General features: G+C 43.4%; 1 protein-coding gene across 1 annotated transcript in view; it reads left to right on the top strand.

Annotated features, from left to right (window-relative positions):
• Positions 1 to 4,832: 4,832 nt before the first annotated feature.
• The window catches only part of CNKSR3 (CNKSR family member 3), a 63,091-nt gene continuing 49,604 nt past the window's right edge, over positions 4,833 to 18,319 (top strand). The window contains exon 1 of the mRNA XM_075035962.1: positions 4,833 to 5,060. Within this exon, the coding sequence (XP_074892063.1) occupies positions 5,009 to 5,060 (52 nt within the window). The 5' untranslated portion in view covers positions 4,833 to 5,008. The remainder of the gene's footprint in view (positions 5,061 to 18,319) is intronic.

Consider the following 18,319-nt stretch of genomic DNA (forward strand, 5'->3'; position numbering starts at 1 on the left):
GAGAATATTACATGAAATGACAGTACACCTTGGTCAGTTGGTTCTCTCTAGGGCACAGGGAAAGCATGGTCAGGATGTTGTTTTTCCAAAGTAAGTGCTCAAGCCAGGAAGACCCTCAGGCTATCCTCTTACCCCATCCAGCTCACAAAGACTGTCTTTGAATAGACTGTATTCAAAGAAGGACTAAGCAGACCTATTTCTCTCGACAGGCTACACCAAGATCTCCCACACTGTCATGTAGAGAAGAGATCCATCACTAACCATTCCATTATCAAGGGGAGAAGTAGGATGCTGATTCTTGTGCAACAAGTTTCCCATTAGTGTGAATTTTTTTAATTACATGCTTATAGAACCAAACCCAGTTCTGAACCTGATTCACTGTGACTCAGTTAATCTACTTGTTGCAATTTCCAAATAAACTTTAATTGATCACTGACCTTACCAGGAAGCTCTAAATTCTAGCTAGGTAGGGTAAAATTCTCTTGCTATTGTGCAAAAAGTCCTACTGACTTCTGTGGACCGTGTGTGTGAATAAGGTAGTGCTTGGAAAATCATAGGTAAATCCTAATTTTTTTGTAGTGACAGTAGTAGTGATGGACTCTGAAACATTATGAGTGACAAAAGATCAGGTAATGACTATTTCCTAGTGATCGTCTGTGGATTGTCAATAGAAGCAAACTGGATTTTCTACCCATATACTGGCTTTTGTTCATGATACTTTAAATTTGTCAATTTTCACAGCTTTCAACTGTGAGTATTAAATACATAAATCTGTAAGCCTTTCACTAATCATGTGCTGAAATACGTGGAAACCTTCTTAGACAACACTTTGCCAAACAGGATAAACAACCTTCCACTCAAAGATACAAATTGCAATATACTCACCCCTCTAAAAAATTCAAATCAGTAAGAAGAATAACTTTCTGTGGCCACTTTTTGTGGCCCTGAACAGAAAACACACTTTTTAAACTTGGCGTATGACCTTTGGTTAAACACTTGTTTATTCATCGCTCTAGAGATGAGTAACAGCAGTTACCCAAAGAGAGGCTTAAGGCTCAAACCTGCATCCCCACAGGCAGAGAGCTCCACAGCTGTGCAGAGCTGCTGCTGCCTCTGCAAATCTGCATTACGCGAAGGCACCTACTACATAGCTCTGGTAGCTGGTAGTAAGTCTGGTAATGGCCAGACTGTGATGCAGTGGTCAGGGGACACAAGCAGCCACATGATGTAAAGTGATAACCTGGTCCAAACCCACTAAACTCTAAACTGTTCAATGAATTTGTTGTGTTCTTTCTGTACCAGCAGGTCTTTGGGCTAGATCAACCATTGCCTGCCCTCCTGATGCCAGCTTAAAATTTGAACACAACCCTTGTTGTACACTTCAGCTTCTTTGTCAGAAATGTGATCATCTACCTACCACGTGTGACTCAGATCCAAGCCGGTGAGCTGGGAGCACACAGATTTGGTATTGAAAACTATGGCCTAAGAGGCAGGGTCAATCAGACTGTGTTTAGATAACATGGTAAATCCAGTATTAAGCCAGACTAGAGCCAACATAGCTGCTAAAATGACGCTAAGCCTTCCCAGTGATTCAAGTACTCTTTTTTTTGAAAGGATAATTTATTCCAGCAGACTTTCTGTTACAAAGAATTACCTGCCCTCCTGCTGACCAGCTGCCAGGGTAGAAACCTGAAGGTGACAAACACTGTGTAGCTTCCTCTGCCAGCGTGACAGGGGTGCAGCTGTGGGTTTATGACTATGTTTTAAGTCTTTGCTGTGGGGTGATAGGGAAGTGCATGGTTTTGTGTCCATGACTGTGGAACCATGAACCTGGTCCACACTGAGCTGGGTGTTCCAGACTGCCCATGCAAACTAACTTGATGTCCCTTTGAAAACCTAGTCTGCAAGGGGAAATAAAAAGAAAGAAAACAAAGAAAGTGGGGAATTAGCAAACAATTGCTCTCTATCTCCTTCTCAAATCAAATCACTTTTAATGCTGGAAAATTATAACAAATAAAAAATGTGCACTTCTGGAGAGGTGATAGTCTGGTCCTTGCCACAGCAATGAATTCCACACAAGGCTGCAAGCTGGGAAAGGGAACTGACATCTTTCCTAATACTCCATCCTGGCACAAAGCTCATGAACTAACCCACAGAGTATCTGAAGACATGCAAAGGGGCAGTGTTATTTTTTGATTTGGCATTACTGGAAATCAGACAGAGTTGTTTTGTTTCGTTTTGTTTTTAAATTTCTTTTGGCAGTGAGTATTTTTTGAACAAAAATGCCTTATTCTACAAACAGAACTTCTAATTGCAACATGCCAATTGACTGCTAGCTAATCTCATCTCACAAAAAGACGAGATTGAGATGATGCAATCATGAGAAAAATTAACTCAAAAGAACAGTGGCAATATGGGCTTGAAAAGAGTAGCACAGGTAAGCAACGTAGTTATGAAACCCTTTGAGAAACTGGAGACATGCCGCCTTCCCCTGTCAGCCCCATTTCATTTGTTCAGAGTAGGCTGTAAAGCAGGCGATGTTGTGGGACATCATGTAATAAAAGAACAGAGTGTCACTGCGATGTCATCCTGCTTAAAAAATAAAAAAATAAATAGATTTGTAATTTTGAAAATTACAAAAAATACCAAGAGTGAATAATGGATTTATCAGATTGGCAATCTGCTAGCAAGTGACCAGCTCTGCATGCCTTAGTCACAAAATATGGTGCTCATCTTATCCAAATCAGACAGAGGGACCGGCCCAAGATGTGTGACAGAGAAGGATGACAGCAGATGAATGCTCCAAACACCAACAGGGAGAGACATTTGCTTTCCTGCCTGCAACCTTGGGAAGCATCTGTGTAGTTAAGACAGAAGCACTGTTACATTAACCCTTGTGAAACCATTAGCAGGGCACATAGCAAGGCCCGTCTGTTTACTCAGGCCTCTGCAAGGGGGGAGAGCTGCTGTTTTGTTGTTCTTTAAGTGTGAATGGCACACGATTCAATGGGGAATCAGGAAAATTTGCAGCAATATTAAAGCTGTGGTGAACTGAATTTTAATCTTTCAGATAGGCAGAGAGGTTAACCGACAGGCTTGATACTTCACAAACTAAAAAGCAAATAAATAAATAGCTAGAATGAGTTGACCTCATAATCAAGAAGCCTTCAACGACCATGTAACAAAAAGAAGGAACAAATTACTAATTTTTAGGTATACATGCAAAAGACCATTTTTTAAACTACTAATTCCCCAAACTAGAACTTGTGAAGTATCGCTTCTTGACTCTGCGGCAGGGGTCTGCTGCAGCATGTGCAAGAAGGCAGCTGTTTGTGCTGTGGTGGGAAAGCTGGGCACTGCACAGCTGGGCACAGCACAGTCACGCACAGAACTGACAGCCCCTGTCCCAAAGAGCCTACATTTCAAATACATGACTAGGGATAACAGATGGATGGAGATGGGAGCCGATGAAAACAGTGGGATACCGGACAGTTTGAAATCCCAGCTGCTTACCCGGTCTCTAATGTTGCCAAGTTAAAATTTCCCAGTTTTTCTGTCACAGCAGAGTTCACTCTGCTCTTCCTCAGTGAGGAAGAGGAGCAGTGAGACCTTTGTGCATGTTACAAAAGGGCTTTGGGCTGGAATTTGCTGCTGAACCAGATTGCCTAAGTGATGCACGCAGTAAAAATGCCTGGTTTCTCCACGTCTCCTTGTGCTTTATTATTGGAAATGTGGTTGTAGGCTGAGTTGCGTGTTCAGTAGCAAGGAATGGTGGAAGGTGGTATGCTGGGCACACAGTTTTGTAGGTCAGCACTTAAACCTCTGAGTAGATGCTCAGTAGGGGCTTACATGGGCTTCAGGAGGTGGCCAGGACACAAGTGACACATTGCCTCCGAGGAACGCGAGCCTGAGGTATAGCTGACGGCTTAATGTAGCTCCCAATTGAGAACAGCAAAACAGAAGTAATCTATTATGGTGAAACAGCCTCCACACCCAAGGACTCTTTTAAGTGCAGGATTCAGAAACAAAAAACCCAAATGCCAATACTGGGACAAGTGCGGTTGAAGGCAGTCTGCAGTTGCTGCTAAAATGACTCACACAGAGCCGCCACCGAAGCGGGGTAAAGAACCCGGCTGCCGCTCCACCCCACGGGCAGGTCGCCACTTCCCAGGGCAGGATGCCGGGTGGCTCCCGAATTGCCGCCCGTCTGCCTGGCGGCCCACCCCCGTGCAAAGGGAAAAGTCCCGTACGTCCGTCGCTCCTTCCCTTTCCTCACCGTGGTGTCACTGGACACAGAGCCACCTCAGCAGTGCGCCCTCCCTCCCTGGCGTACGTGGAAACCCTGGGCCTCCAAAATATGTTGGTTTAACGAAAAAAAATCGCATTAGTCACCGAGCGCAAATTAAGCAACGTTAACAGGACAGCAGGGGTGATGTGACTCGTAGCAATTCCTGCTTCTAGTAGTAACTTCTGTTCGCTTGCTCCCTGCCTGGATTCTCTAAATTTCCCAGGCTGGTCTTCACACCTAGGAGAGTTAAAACTGCACCTCGCTTTGAAGAAAAGCGAGCTTTGCGTCACCGCGGGGTCCCCAGAGCGGTGGCTCTCAGACGTGACACGCCTGAGGGGTCTCGTAGGGTGGGCTCGGGTACCTCCCACGGCAGACTTACACCCACGGCAGTCGAGGCTGGATGTGGCCCACAGTAATGAAATGAAAGCCTCAAGCGAAGCGGGGGCCGGGCCGGGCGCAGCCGTTAACGGCCGGTTCCGCCCTTGCGGGGCGGAACCGGCCGTTAACGGCTGCGCCCGGCCCGGCCCCCGCCCGGGGTACGGCACCTTGGGGGCGGAGCGACAGCGGGGCGGGGCCGGTCGGCGGCCGGTGGGAGGAGCCAGGCTGTGGTAGAGGGGGACGGCCCCGGAGCGGTGCTGCCGGGATGGGAACTTGAGAGGGGAAGCGAGTTCGCGTCCGGACGAGCCCGGTTGCGGTCTCCCGCGGGGGGTTGTGCCCGCCATGGAGCCGGTAACCAGGTGGAGCCCCAAGCAAGTGGTGGACTGGACGAAGGGTGAGAGAGGGAGCCGGTCCGACCGGGTTTGCGCCGCGGGAACTTGCCGGCGTCGGGCTCGGGGGTGACCCGCCGCCGGCCGCGGCTTCTCTTCCCGGAGCCGGGCTCCCCGGTGGGGCGAGCGGGGCCTTTGCCAGCGCCTCGGCCCCGGCTCCGTGGCCGTCCCGGCGTGTGCTGCTTGGGGGTTGCTTGTTACCTTCCCTCCCGACTTATCGCCGTACCTGGTGGTGCGCTTGGGCGTACGTCGCGTTGTGGGTTTTATTTTTTGGTTTTTGTTTTGGTTTGGTTTTTTTGGACGTGGGGAAGGTGAGTTTTGCAGCGGGCTGGCTCGGGGTGCAGATACGTGCAGTGGGGTCTCCTCAGGGCTCGGTCCCCTTCTCCTGGGGTCGGCGTGCCTGCGCTGAGGTAGCAGTGGCTGTTCTCCTTCAGGCAGGTAGTTGATCGGTGGAAGTTAACTTCCAGCTTTCCGAGCAAAAGCCACTCGCCGGTCGAGAAAACTCCAGTTTTGTAAGTTAAGCAGAAACTTTACGAACTAGCTCAAGTAAGCAAGAACTCTTAATCCTGCTTGACGGTGATGGGATTAAAACGCCGGGCTCCCGCTCGGAGAGCTGAACAGCAGCCCCTTCGCCCGTCCGTCCGTCTGTCCGTCCGTCCGGCACCTCCCGTGTGTGCCCGCTTGTTTCTCGCCCTCTCCCGCCTATCAAAACTTCCTACTCCGCTCCGAGGTTTGCTCACGATGTCGGCAGAGCCGCGGAAAGCCTCAGCGGGACTGGCGGGTGAAGGGAAGCTCCGTCCGGCTCCGGGCGGCTCCGTGGTGGGAGACTGGGAGAAGAGAAGGTGGGGAGGGAGCGGGCGGCGGGTGGTGCCCGCCAGGTGCCGCGTTCCTGCCCCGGGGGACCTCTGCAGCCTTGGGCGTCTTCGGGTTTTTCCTTGAAGGCCGGTTAAGGCTCAGTTTTGTCAACTCTGGTCGGACCCTGCGCGTGGTTTCTGAACGCCGATGGGGATGTTGCTCTCGCAGTTGCCGCTCTGCGGGGAATAAATCAAAAGGGAGATAGCTAGGAGTTAGGTGAGGGACTTATGACTTAGGAAATGCACTTCTGTCTTCTCGTAGGGCTACGCTTTAGCGTGATTGTCTTTCGTTACGTAAAGTATTTTCGCAGGCTTTGCTGGCGTTGAAGTTGATGCGAAGTTAGGAATGTTTTCGGAGGAGAAAGTTTCCCTGGATTAGGAGCAGCGTTTACTTGCAGCAGCCATTACCCCTCTGTCTCAGGACCATCATGCCGATTAGACTGCGTGCCTGCGGTCAGCGCTTGGCAGTAGTTCGGCCCAAGGCTGAGGCAAATTTGGAAAGCAGGCTCATGTTTTCATACGGTGCGAGATGGATACTCCCAGCCCTCCTGAGCGTGAACATGTGCATGGAGGGGCCGGTGCCAGTGAGGGACCGTCCAAGCAGCCTTTGTGAGAAGAGGATTCCAGGCAAACGTGCTGTGAAGTTATGCGTTAACATACAAATAACTTCCAGAGAAAGAGCTCTTTTTTTTTTTTCCAGATTGGTATTGGTTGAAACAGGAGTGCATTGTTCCAATGAAATAAGCTTTTTGCTTTGGCATGTGGAATATTTATATAATGCTTTTCCTTCATTGTGTTTTTTCTCTTGGGCGCTGAAAGTTTGTTACCTTGCCAGATTAAAGAGTAAACCTGCTAATCATTTTAAAAGGCTTTATTATACTTAGGCATGCTTGGCTTGCTTTCTTGCATAATTTATTTTACTCGCAGGTTCCTTGAACAGAGAACTCTTTAGCTGGACCCTCAATTAGTGTTATGCAGAATAATTTGAGGGCTGGCTGTAGTTGGGAGGTGGATCTTCTGACTAATGCAAACACGTGTCCTTTGAAATGCAAAGGAATAAATTAAAGACTGCTGGTGACTTTTGTTTCTGCTGTTGTTTTTCAGTTTCTAGGTAAGCTTTTGACCTCTTTGGTGCACAGCGTCATTTTATGTCACTCCCTGCATGACAAGACTGTAATAAAGAAATGAGATGTGGAAAATTTTTCTTTATGGTTACGCTTTCATCTCTGCACATTAAAATTGACATTGTAATAGCTAGCTAACAGCCTTATTAGCACAATATTTCATAGATTTTTTTTAATCTGAAATGGTTATTTACTGTGTAGTTCACAACCACTGGATTTTATGTTTGACCAAAGACCAATATTTGTATTTTACCTTATGAATATTATATTTAATTCTAAAGGTTAGTTTTATAAAACAAGTGATTGGAGGGGAGCTTGTGCCATTTGTTTTCTTACACATGCCATCTAGGGAGGGTGATAGCATGATCTTCACTGAACTGGTCAAGCTGGTGATATCTGCTGCCTCTAGTTAGTGCTGTGGTGCCATGGAGATGTATTCTAGAATGACATAAATAACTGTGATGGGAGATGCCAGCTCTCAGTGGGGAGATTGTTTTGCAGATAATGATGCATGCTTATTGTACAACGATAAAAATATCTCTGCTACTCTCTACATTTTTTCATGATAAGTGGTCTGATTTAATCCATTTTAATATTCAATGTAAAAATGAGAATATTTTTCCAGGAACCTTTTTTTTCCTTCCAAATCTTTTTACAGTCAAACACCTATAAATTGATTTTTTAAATTTTTAAATAACTTTTCCAAACCAAAAGAAGCATAGAAACTTCCCCGTGTTCCATGAAACAAACCCCCAAAAACAAAGTCCAAAAGTAAGCTGTGTGACCACTGCTGGACAGTTAGCTTATTTGCTCTTGGTGAACATGCTTTTTTTTTTTTTTTGTGAAGTGGCTTTTGAACTAACTTTTTTTTTAACAGTTGTTATCCTGAAGGGTTTTGCTCTGTCATTTTGAGCTGTTCACTCCTAGGTAAATACTGTAAATAGCATTTATCTAGAATTTAAAATAGAACCTATCAAGAATTAGTAAGCTGAACATAAGTATTTTTAGATTTTTGTAGTTGGGTTTTAAATAAAAAGTGCTCTGTTCATTGTTACCAACAACAGCTGATACAAAACGCAGTTGCTTGTGTTCTCCTGCTAATTCAGACTAGAATGCTGCTATTTTTTGCGAACAAGGGTGTTTTTTCTGGCAGACAGTGCTGTACTGACAGTAGCAGGCTATGTAGCTAATAAGGTCTAGTTAAACCAAAGCTGCTGAGGAAGTTGCGCTTTTACTTGCTAGCAATTTTCTGTGTAGGTGAGATGTTTCTCAAGCTTCGACCAAGGATGTGATGACTTTTTAGCTACAGCATCAGTGTTTGAAAACTGTATCTGATATTTTTATAAGCACCTCCTCAATTTCTGTCTAGAAGAAGTGATGGTGTAGTTATATGTTTTTCTTGCAGCACGATACAAATTCAGATAATATTTAGGGGCTATATTCATCCTTGAAAAGGTACTTCTTTGGCTAGGATGCTGTGTTGATTTGACTTGTGGGAGGGTTGACATGGAGTTTATGCTCTTTGAAATATATAGCATGTACTGTTTTCCTGACTATACTGAGAAAACATGTTTGTTTTTTTTCTTTTCATTTGTTTGGAGGTGTTTTGTTTTTGTGTGGGGTTTTTTTGTGTGTGTTTTTTTTTGTTGTTTTTTTTTGGTGTGTGGTTTTTTTTTTTTTTTTTGTGAGTTGATCCTTGGGGTATAAACTAACATCTGGATGGTGTGGCAGTTGACCTGCAGGCTTGCTCCTGTGCAGGCTAAGATGCTTCTGGGCTCAAAGTCCTCACCTGTATCTCTTGGCACTCCCTTGTGTGCATGTGAGACTGAATTCCCCCAGAGCCCCTCAGTAGGGATCCCTGCAGTTATTCAGGTTATTGTGGGACAGGTTTATGGCCATGGAAGTTGTAGCGCATCTGGAGTATGTTGCTGGTATTTGTTTGATTGTGGGGTTTGATTGTGGGCTTGCAGTCTTCTGGGCTATCCTGGGTGCAGAAACCAGCAATAACCTGTTTAGTTCCATAGGGCTGTTCATATGGAGAAATATCCAGCCCCAAAGTGTCTTAATTTTACTGATGTAGGAACAATTTGAAGGAAATTGAGTGATCTGATGATGTGGAGAAATTTTCTATGGTCTCGGAAGCCCCTGGCTACTGAAAACCCCACAGCTAAGGTCATTCCTCAAAAGATGCGAGGGGGAAGAAAGCTGCATATGGGGTAGAGCCTCCTGTGTGAGAAATGTCACTGTCTTATTAGAGAACATTGATGTGCCTTCTCTTTGTTTGCTGTAGCCTGATCTGTCTTTTCCCCCTGCCCCCAGGCCTCACATACTTATGTGAGTTGTGACTTCAAGCCAAATTTTACATGGTAAAGACAGTTTGACATGCTTGTGGTTAGAAGCCTCCGTTGTTGTGAGGCTCCATTACAATTTGGCCTTTGTCCCTGTAGCTGTAGACTTGGTTAGCTGGGGATCAAGCGTTTGCTTTGGTCTCTTTATTGCACTCCAGGTTCTGTTATTCCCTTCCTCGGTAGTTCATGGATATCGCTTATTCCTATGCCTGTTATATCATGAAATACTCTGATTTCCATTCCTGGTAAAGCTTTCGGGCAACTACGTTTATTTATAGGTATGCCTGGGAGAAGAGGGAGAAATATCCTAATTTATTAATAGTTAGCAATTAATCGTGAGGGCCTGATGTTCTTTTTTTAGAGCTATCTTGCTTACCCAGGGAGATTTCAACAAGGTCAGTCAAGTTAACTGTGTGCTCTGGGAGCTGCAAACTATAGCTGGCTTTTAGAAACAGTTATGGGTAATACATGACACTGGAGTTATTTTTTTAGCCTTCCTTTCCTTTTAGCTACTCTCAGGTGAATGCTGTTGTGTTCAAATTATTTGCAAAAATCTAACACTAAGACAACCCTGGTTATTTTTGGAGACAGAGTAGTTTGCCTTCAGTGAAGAAGAATAGAGAGTTGCCCATAACTGGGGCTGCAGAAGAATCTCTTTCAACTGTTTACCTGGTTACTTAAAAAATAGCGTTATAGAGTATTTGTTAAATAGGTCAGAAAATGACATTGAAAAACCACTCTTTGCAGATCTCGGCTGAAATTCTGAATATAGCTGGCCCAGAATGTTTTACTAGCAAAAGGTGAATATACTAAATACCTCTGTTTATTTGTGGGTTGAAACAGATTAAAATGTTGCACAATGAGTTTGTACTACTGCAGTCTTAAAATTATTCATTCATTGTTGCTAAGATCAGTGAATGTGTATGAAAAAAATAAACCAAAGTTAGCCTCTGTGTTCATGTGACTAGATCGTGTTTTCGTGGTTTTTTGCTGTTGCACTTTCTTGAGCTGCTTGTGGGTTCTGTGATTTTTTTTTTTTTTTAATTTGCCCCGCCCCAAGCTTTTCATGTTCACAGCCAGCTCTGTTTGTTTGCCATTAAGTTGCTGTTCAAACTATTTTAACCAAACATCAGAAAGTCTGAAACTTGAATGCTGTCAGCATAATGCCTGGAAAAGTGACACTTAAAGTGCTAAAATCACAATAGGCATTAGTGGAAAGTTGATTGGAACCTTTGTAGAGGAATGTGGTGAAACTCTGACAATGAACTTCAGGTATATGAGGTATATTTAGGTAGTACCTGAACATAGGTAGTCGTGTTAAGAGCAAAGATGCTTGCTCAGTATTAACCAACTAAAGTTGTAAGGTGGTATACTTAAGAGAAATTTCTTCTAACTGCTCAGTAGAAGATGCAGAGATTGGCCAGTGGGTCGGTTGCTTTTTTCCTTGTTCCTTTAAAGATTTTCCTTGAGTGACAGGAAGTCATTTGTATCTGTCGGATACTTCTGTAGGAAAAGCCTCATTTTTGATGAGAAGTTGTGTGTGTGTCAGATTTTCATAACTCTTGTTATGTGTTCATTCCTTGCACTTCCGTCTGGGACCCCATGTTTTCAGCACATAAATCCTCTTGGCCAAGGATCATGCCCCTCTCTGTCTGTACACTGTCTAGCATGCTGCAAGAGCTAAGGGAAGACAAAGTACAGGGCACTGGATAAAATGCATGTTGAAATTTGTCATGATGTTTTATTTTCTTAAGTGAAAGACCCTGACAAAGGTGCTTATCCAACACATGCTACTAGGCGAACTGCAGTTACGAGTGATGTGTGCGTACAGCCTGTCAGCAAGTATTCAAAAGTATGTGGGGGTTTTTTGGGTGCTGTTTGTTCTGTCCTTTTGATTTCTTAAATCTAAACTTCTGGATCACCTGGTTTAAGTCATGCTCTAACAGATGAGCTTCTTCCAGGTACATCAAACAAATGATGACTAGTGACAGTTAGGGATTGCAGAACAAGTGGCAAGACTGCTCAGTTTTTGGTTTGCTACATCGTCTTAGGACAAGATTTTCACTTACAGGGAAGCTTCACACAGGAGGTATGTTAATGGAGGGAAGCTTCACACAGGAGGTATGTTAATGAATAAGTCCAAACAGTGGCTCTGTGAAAAAAAAAAAAAAAAGGTGGGAAAAGCTGATTACCACTGGTTTTTTCCATAAAAGCAATGATATTGGCCTTAATTTGTACCTTGCGTTTTCCCAACAACGTTGCGCAGTCAGGCCTCGCCTACCTAGAGGGATGGTGTTTCTGCAGTGTCTCCTTGTTCGGTCTTCCACATATCCCAAATATCAGTCCTGTCAAAAGAAGGAGGTGGTGGGGTACTGACGTTTTCAAGGCTAGCTTGGGGGGAGGAAAGGAAGGGTGGACAGGAGTTAATGGAGCTGGAGCCTCTATAGCAACCTCTCGCATATTTACAGTAGTTCTTCAGGACACGGGTTCTTGTGGTTGTGGGATTGCTCGCAGATCATAGTGTGTTTGTCCACAGGGCTGCAGTAAGAGCTAGGAAATTCAAATAAAAATGCTGTTTGACTGTGGGTCTCTGTCTGATGTTAGGCAGGGTATACAGTCCTTTTGTCATTTGGGCTCTCATTACCAGAGTGAGATGACTTTGGAGTCTAAGGCTGTCATTCAGATCCCTGGGCCACGCTTCCTTTGCATGAGGAAATTGCCTGCAGGTTTGCATATGCCCGCCCCCATCTTTTTGGAGCACAAGCAATAACATTTCACAGCTTGGAGGATCTGCGGGAGGTACACTGATTCAGCCTCATCTGTTTCACTGGCTTTAAACATTCATTACCTATTAAAATAGATATTTATGATATTACAAAATATAGCTAATTTTCATCAAACATCACACATGCTGGATGAAACCAAGCATCTGTGTTTCATTTGTTGAGATCAAATCACTGACCTCCGTAACATTGGTCTACAGGCATGCATTCGGTATCTGGCCAAATTATGTTATAATATTGCATCAGTGCTGAGTTCATGTAGTTTCTTGTACGTGCTTCTCTGATACCCTTTTACATGAGGACAGTTCTTTGTCACTGTAGTGACAAAACCTCTTTATTTTTTTGGACTGTTTCTTATACTAGTAGTTAGGTGTAGGTAAGCAAAGTGGCTGGTGTGCTGTTGCAATCAAAGCTCTGTGGCATAAATGTGATCTTATCTTCCTCCTTGATCAAAGGAAAGAACTCCATTTGAAACTTAATTGGTGCTCATCAAGGGCTAAGGCTTCTGCTAAAGCAAGTGTTGGTACACGCTTCTAGGCTAATGATCCTTATGTCTCTTGTGTGTGCAAAAGGTATGTTGCTTAGGTTGCCATCCTTTTATCATTAATATCTTTCGTTATCCCAGAGAGTCTTGTATTACTGGAATGAAGTTTGCTGGGTGAATGCATTATGAAAAGCTTTGCAATATGCCCATTTTGTCATTAATAAAAGATATCTTGTCTGGTACAGATGCTTTCCTAGCCAGAACAGAAGGGAAGGGCTCAAGGTATTCCCTCCTTTGGGTATATTACGAGTGTAGCGGGGCAGTGAGGCAGGCTGGTTAAGGGCTTCTGTTGGGCTTTCTAGCTTTTGTAGCTTGTAAAAGACCCTTCTCTAATAAGAGAGTATTTCTGCCTTCTGTTGTGATATTACTGCTATTGCTTGTTCCAAAGATGCTTTGTTCTGAGCTTCAGGTCTTGGCAGTACTTTTTTCCTCCTCCTGAACTAGCATTGTGAAAGAGCTGTGTCCTTGCAGTGTTGGCCAAAAGACAACCCTTCGGTGACAGGTGGACATGTAAATAGAAGAATGAAAATCTACCAGTCTGTTTCATTGGAACAGCAATATCGTAACTTCAGTGCCTTGAAAATTTAATTTTGAGTTGGCTGCTATCCCACTGCTGCAGCAGGCAGAAAGCTGTACCTGAGCAGGTATGTTAGCCCTGCATTGCTGAGAAGATGTGTGCTTGGCTGTGGGGGTGGGGAGGGAGAAGGGAACAGTAAGGGTTGAAGACTTTTTTTTTTTTTTTTTTCCTCCTCCTATGTAGGACATCCCCTGAGGAAGGAGGGCTATAAGAACAAGTTCAGACATGCCTGAAGAATGTGGACTGAAAAACGTGTGCAGGGACCAGAGGATGGAGCTGTGCTGGGGAGAGTATTGTAGAGGAAAAGTGGGAGCCTAGTGAAATGCAGATGCCTTCTCTGACATGAGTGTTTTTTGGTTTTTGTTTTTCTTTTCTGAGTAGTTCTAATGGTGGTGCATATTCATTGCTTCACTCGCCCATCCTTTGCAAGGTGTAGGATTCTTGCCCTTTGTATTGCGTTAGCTTCAGCAAACAGAATTTTAAAAGGACTATGGCAAAACAGAAAACCTAGTAATTGTTGGCATTTCTAATGCAAGCTGTAATGGAAACTTCAGAAGAAAGAGAAGACAAAAGAAAAATGTGCTATAAATTCTGTGTGCTTAAATTTTTTTTTCTTTAAAATTTGTAGTCTCTGTGTAAACATAAAAGCATCATAGTTATTTCCTTGTATTTAAAAACAATCTTTCATCTTTTCTCTAACTATACATCATTCACACTATTTCAGACAATAACACTAGATAAATAAATCCATACGTGATCAAAACAAGAACTTGGAAATCAAACCTGCCAATAACACTTACTTCTTGCTGGTTTTGGTTGTATCTCACAATAACATGTGTTAGATATCACTTCATTAAAAAAAAAGTTAGGAACACAGTTTGCCCTCAGTTATGATTAGGATTTAATGGTAGTCTTGAAGGAACATGTAATATTGGCATTTGACCAAGAATAAGATTCATTGCTTATTTGGGAGGGTAGGTGTGGGTTTGCAGTAGTGCTGAAGCTGGAGCATTAAAATGGACTGAGGTGGCTGCTGTGGTTCCATAGCAGGTACTAGCTGGCAGTGGGGGCTCTCAGGATTAAGACATGATTAATTTAGATGTCTATATTCCTGTTATAGTCACCGAAGCCTAGAAAGTGGCTCAGCAGATCTTGCACTCAGTGTCTGTTTTGGGGCTAGTTGGATCATGCTCTGGGCTCCATTGATTACTGAGTAGGTCTCCATTGAGTATCCTGGGAGTTCAAGCATGTCAGTCTCCAACCAGGTTAATCCCATGATGTCTGCAGCAGGGGAAGAAAACTTGCAGGCCCTGGTTCAACGTTGTATCTAGCAGATCCTCCTTTCTCCATCGGTTACCTGAGAACGGCTCATGACAAGAAATGAGGGGGCATCCTCATTTAAAAATTATGTGTATGCTTGCTTAAGAAAATAGACCACGGCTGCATTTAGAGTTGTTGGAATACTGCTAGTCAGTAGGCATCTGATATACAAAAGAGTTGTGGAATGTAATCAGTGTGATCTGTATATGGGAGAGCTGTAATTATATCTTGTACTATACAGCATCTAATGAAAAATATGGTGTATTTTAACACAGAGTTCTTAAAATACTGCATGTTAGAGTCATAGCAGATGCAAGTGTGATAATAACTGACCTATTCTGTCCTTTCTACTTTGTATGTCTCCAGTGCAGTGCCTTTGATTGGTGGATTACCTTGTAAAGCTATGTAGAAAGATGAGCAGCACCACATGCTATTGCACAAAAAGGCAGCATCTAACAATTGTAATTATATTGGGGTAGATGATACTTTTTAGATTGCTGTGGTGTAATTAGAAACACTTGGAGCAATCTTCTGGGGCTACTTTAGTTTCTTTCTACAGCAGAAACCCTCCTATCTTATGGTGCTATCCCTGATGGGAAACCAGTTGGAAAATGATTTTTTTCCATTGATGTTGCTGGAACCAAACCTTTGAAGTAGCTAGTCTTGAATATTTTGAGAAGCTGTTTAATATTTTGTCTCCTTAGACCACATCACAGTGCCTAGGTTCCAAACTAGTGGGCATTTCTGTTGTATAAAATTGTCTCTTGAAACAGGGCAATTGACAGCTGGACACTGGAATGTGGCCATAGTACTGCTAGCAACACTGTATGTCAGCTTTTAGTGTAGTAAGATTAGTACTGGCTTTCTCAGGGCAGTGTATCTGGAGAGGAGTTCGAGCTCCCGGTAGAGTCTGTCTCATGTTAGGCATGCCTGGAGACTTTTGTTGAGCTGTCATTCACAGAAGTACTCATTTCCCAGATTGTCAGTTTGTATGCACGCTTGCAAGTTTTGCTCAAATTAACATGGCTTGGTTGCTGCAGAATACTGAATGGACTGTGTGGTTTCTAACCCATGTATAACTGAGCATAATGCATGTAATTTTATTGTCCAGTGTCATCCTCGGTTTTCCAAGGATTAAGAGTGTTTTGAAATGATAGTTGGAAACTTAGTTAATTATCTCTTGTGGCTTTACTGAAATATATTTTGCTCTTTAATATTCCTCTCTGTCACTGGGTGTTCTCAAAAATCTGTTAACTTTTGAAGACTAGTTTTTTATTAATATCTAAAGTATTTTTCATTCTGTCTGCAGCATCCCCCTAGCAGTTTTGTTAGCCATATATGTGAGGGCCCTGCCTAGAGATGCTTCTGGCACCTAGGAATTATGCACTCCCTGGAAGCTGCACCAATAAAGTTGTATTCTGTAACATCTTTCCAGAAAAACCTAAACCAAACAAACCCCAATTTAGCTTGAGATGCTGTGAGAAAGAAGCAAGTAGCCATCAATTGAATTGACTGACTTCCCTACAAATATCTGATGGTGCTTTGCTGTGTCTTAAAAGTATCAGACTTGTTTGGAGCTTCAGCAGAGGGTCAGAAATATCTTGTCGCTACCCTACTAAGAGACTGGAATATCTGCTTATGCTCTTGCCTCTTCATAATCATAAAAAAAGACTTTATGGGGATGTCAGATGGAGTGGCTGAGATAGATATTGGGCTCTTTCCTGCCCTCCTCTGCTCCACTTTACATCTAGGAAGGAGGTAGGGCTCCTGGTCAGGTTGATGGTATTTTGGACTTGTGTATGATTCAGACAGAGCCCTAGGTCAGCTTTGCCACTGTTGATCTTGGATGGCTTTGTCTTTCTTACAGCTGGGGTGTTGCACTTGAACTCTGGTGAGGTCTCTGCTATTTTAGGAAGTAGCATCATCACTGCACACATAACTGGGGCTGTAAGATGACATGGAATAATGAAAATGTGTCAGGCAGCTAATTGTTTGAAGGAATTGCTTTAGGTGTTTAAAGTAATTATAAAAATATGGGGAAGCTGAGAGATTTGGTGATTGACTGCGCAGTTGATAAACCTTGTTTTTTGACACAGTCAGTTCAAAGGAAGCTGAAATGCTTCAGTGATATGCTTTAAAACACCTATTGTATTGGGTGCCTCAAGACAGGTCTCCCCTGTCGCTGGGACAATGTTTATTGGCACGTTTTGCTGCTGCAAAATTTTGGTGTGGCTTTTTTTTTTTTTGTCTAGCTAGGAGTGCTGTTTCGGTCTTTTCTTCTCCCCTTTCTGCTGTTGCCTTTATTACTTCAAATGTATGCTGGCTGCTTTCACTCTGAGAACTTTGTGGACAGGCCTTCCAGCCTTGCTCTGCACATCTTAGACTCACAGAATCATAGAATCATTTAGCTTGGAAAAGATCTTCCCTCATCTGTTCTTGGGAACTGAGTGGTTACTTTACCTGAACACCTTTAAGGTTTCTGATCCTTTTCACATTGCTGCAAAGCTCTACTCAAAGCTGTCAGCTGTGATGGCATCAATCTTCCCAGCCCTTTGCAAGTGAAGGACAATGGCTAGTGCAGTGAAATGATCGCCTGTCCAGTGGGGTGGAGTGTCATTCCTTATCTTCTGTTCCTCTCTCTGTTTCAAGCTCCCTTTGGACAGGAGTTGGGATTTCTGTTCTTTGGTCTTGAGGCTCCTTGCGTGTCCTGGTTCATGGAAGGGGCTCTGATGTGCTCTATAAAATAATGCAAACAATAACTTTTAAGAAGCTAGAATTCCTGATGTAAATGTTGTGGGAATTTTTAACATGAAGTAATGTATGCATCCAGGTAATGACAGTGTCTCCTAGGATAATCCAGTAGTGACTCCTGGGGATCTGTCCTTGATGGGAAGAAGTATGTACCATCAGCATTTTTCTGTTAATGTCATTCAGCTTGCTATGACATATTAATGTGATTAGCAGGTGCTGATGGCTGGTGATTCTCATGTGCCTGTACTTGTGCCTCCCTGGTGACTGTGAGACTGTAAGGTGCTAGTCATAAATGTTTTGTAACAGTGTAGGAAGTTGTCCTCTAAAAGGCTGGCTATCTGGCAACTACATCAGCTGTTGCCTTACAGCAAACTGCTCCCTGACTAGCTCATGGGTGTAACAGTAATCAGAGTGTTTGCAAGGGTGCATACACAAAGGAGAGGCAGATGTGAGTAATGGACCTTGCTGCAATCAGCCAAAACAGTTCCACATGGTGGTGTGAGAAGGCAGCCAAACCAAATTAAAGGGATCACACCATTTCTTCTTGGGAGCCAAGAGGCAGGCAGTTTTGCAATGTTCCCTCTTGTTTCCACTGTGGGAACAGGCATCAGAGTGTTAATTACCAGAGTTCAAGAAAAGGAGCTCTTGTGACTAATGAACTACTCCTTCAACCACAAATACCTTGAAACTTTTAAAAAGCAAGCTCTTAATTGCATGTTTGTGATGAAGGCCCTAAGGCAGGGGGTTGTTGGGCCATATTAACCACATAAAGTTGTCAAGCACAGAGCCTTCATGTGCTAGAGACACAAACAAGTAATGTAGAGTGTACTGTTACTGCTTTTAGAGAGTGAAATTACTTTATGCTTGATCTGTTGAAGGATGGTATTTATTTTTAGGGTCAGCAAAGGCTTTTTTTTTTTTTTCTTTTTTAACTTGATAAGGAGTATAAGAATTACTCTTACT

The sequence above is a fragment of the Buteo buteo genome, chromosome 9 (assembly GCF_964188355.1).
Source record: "Buteo buteo chromosome 9, bButBut1.hap1.1, whole genome shotgun sequence".
Classification (NCBI taxonomy): Eukaryota; Metazoa; Chordata; class Aves; order Accipitriformes; family Accipitridae; genus Buteo; species Buteo buteo.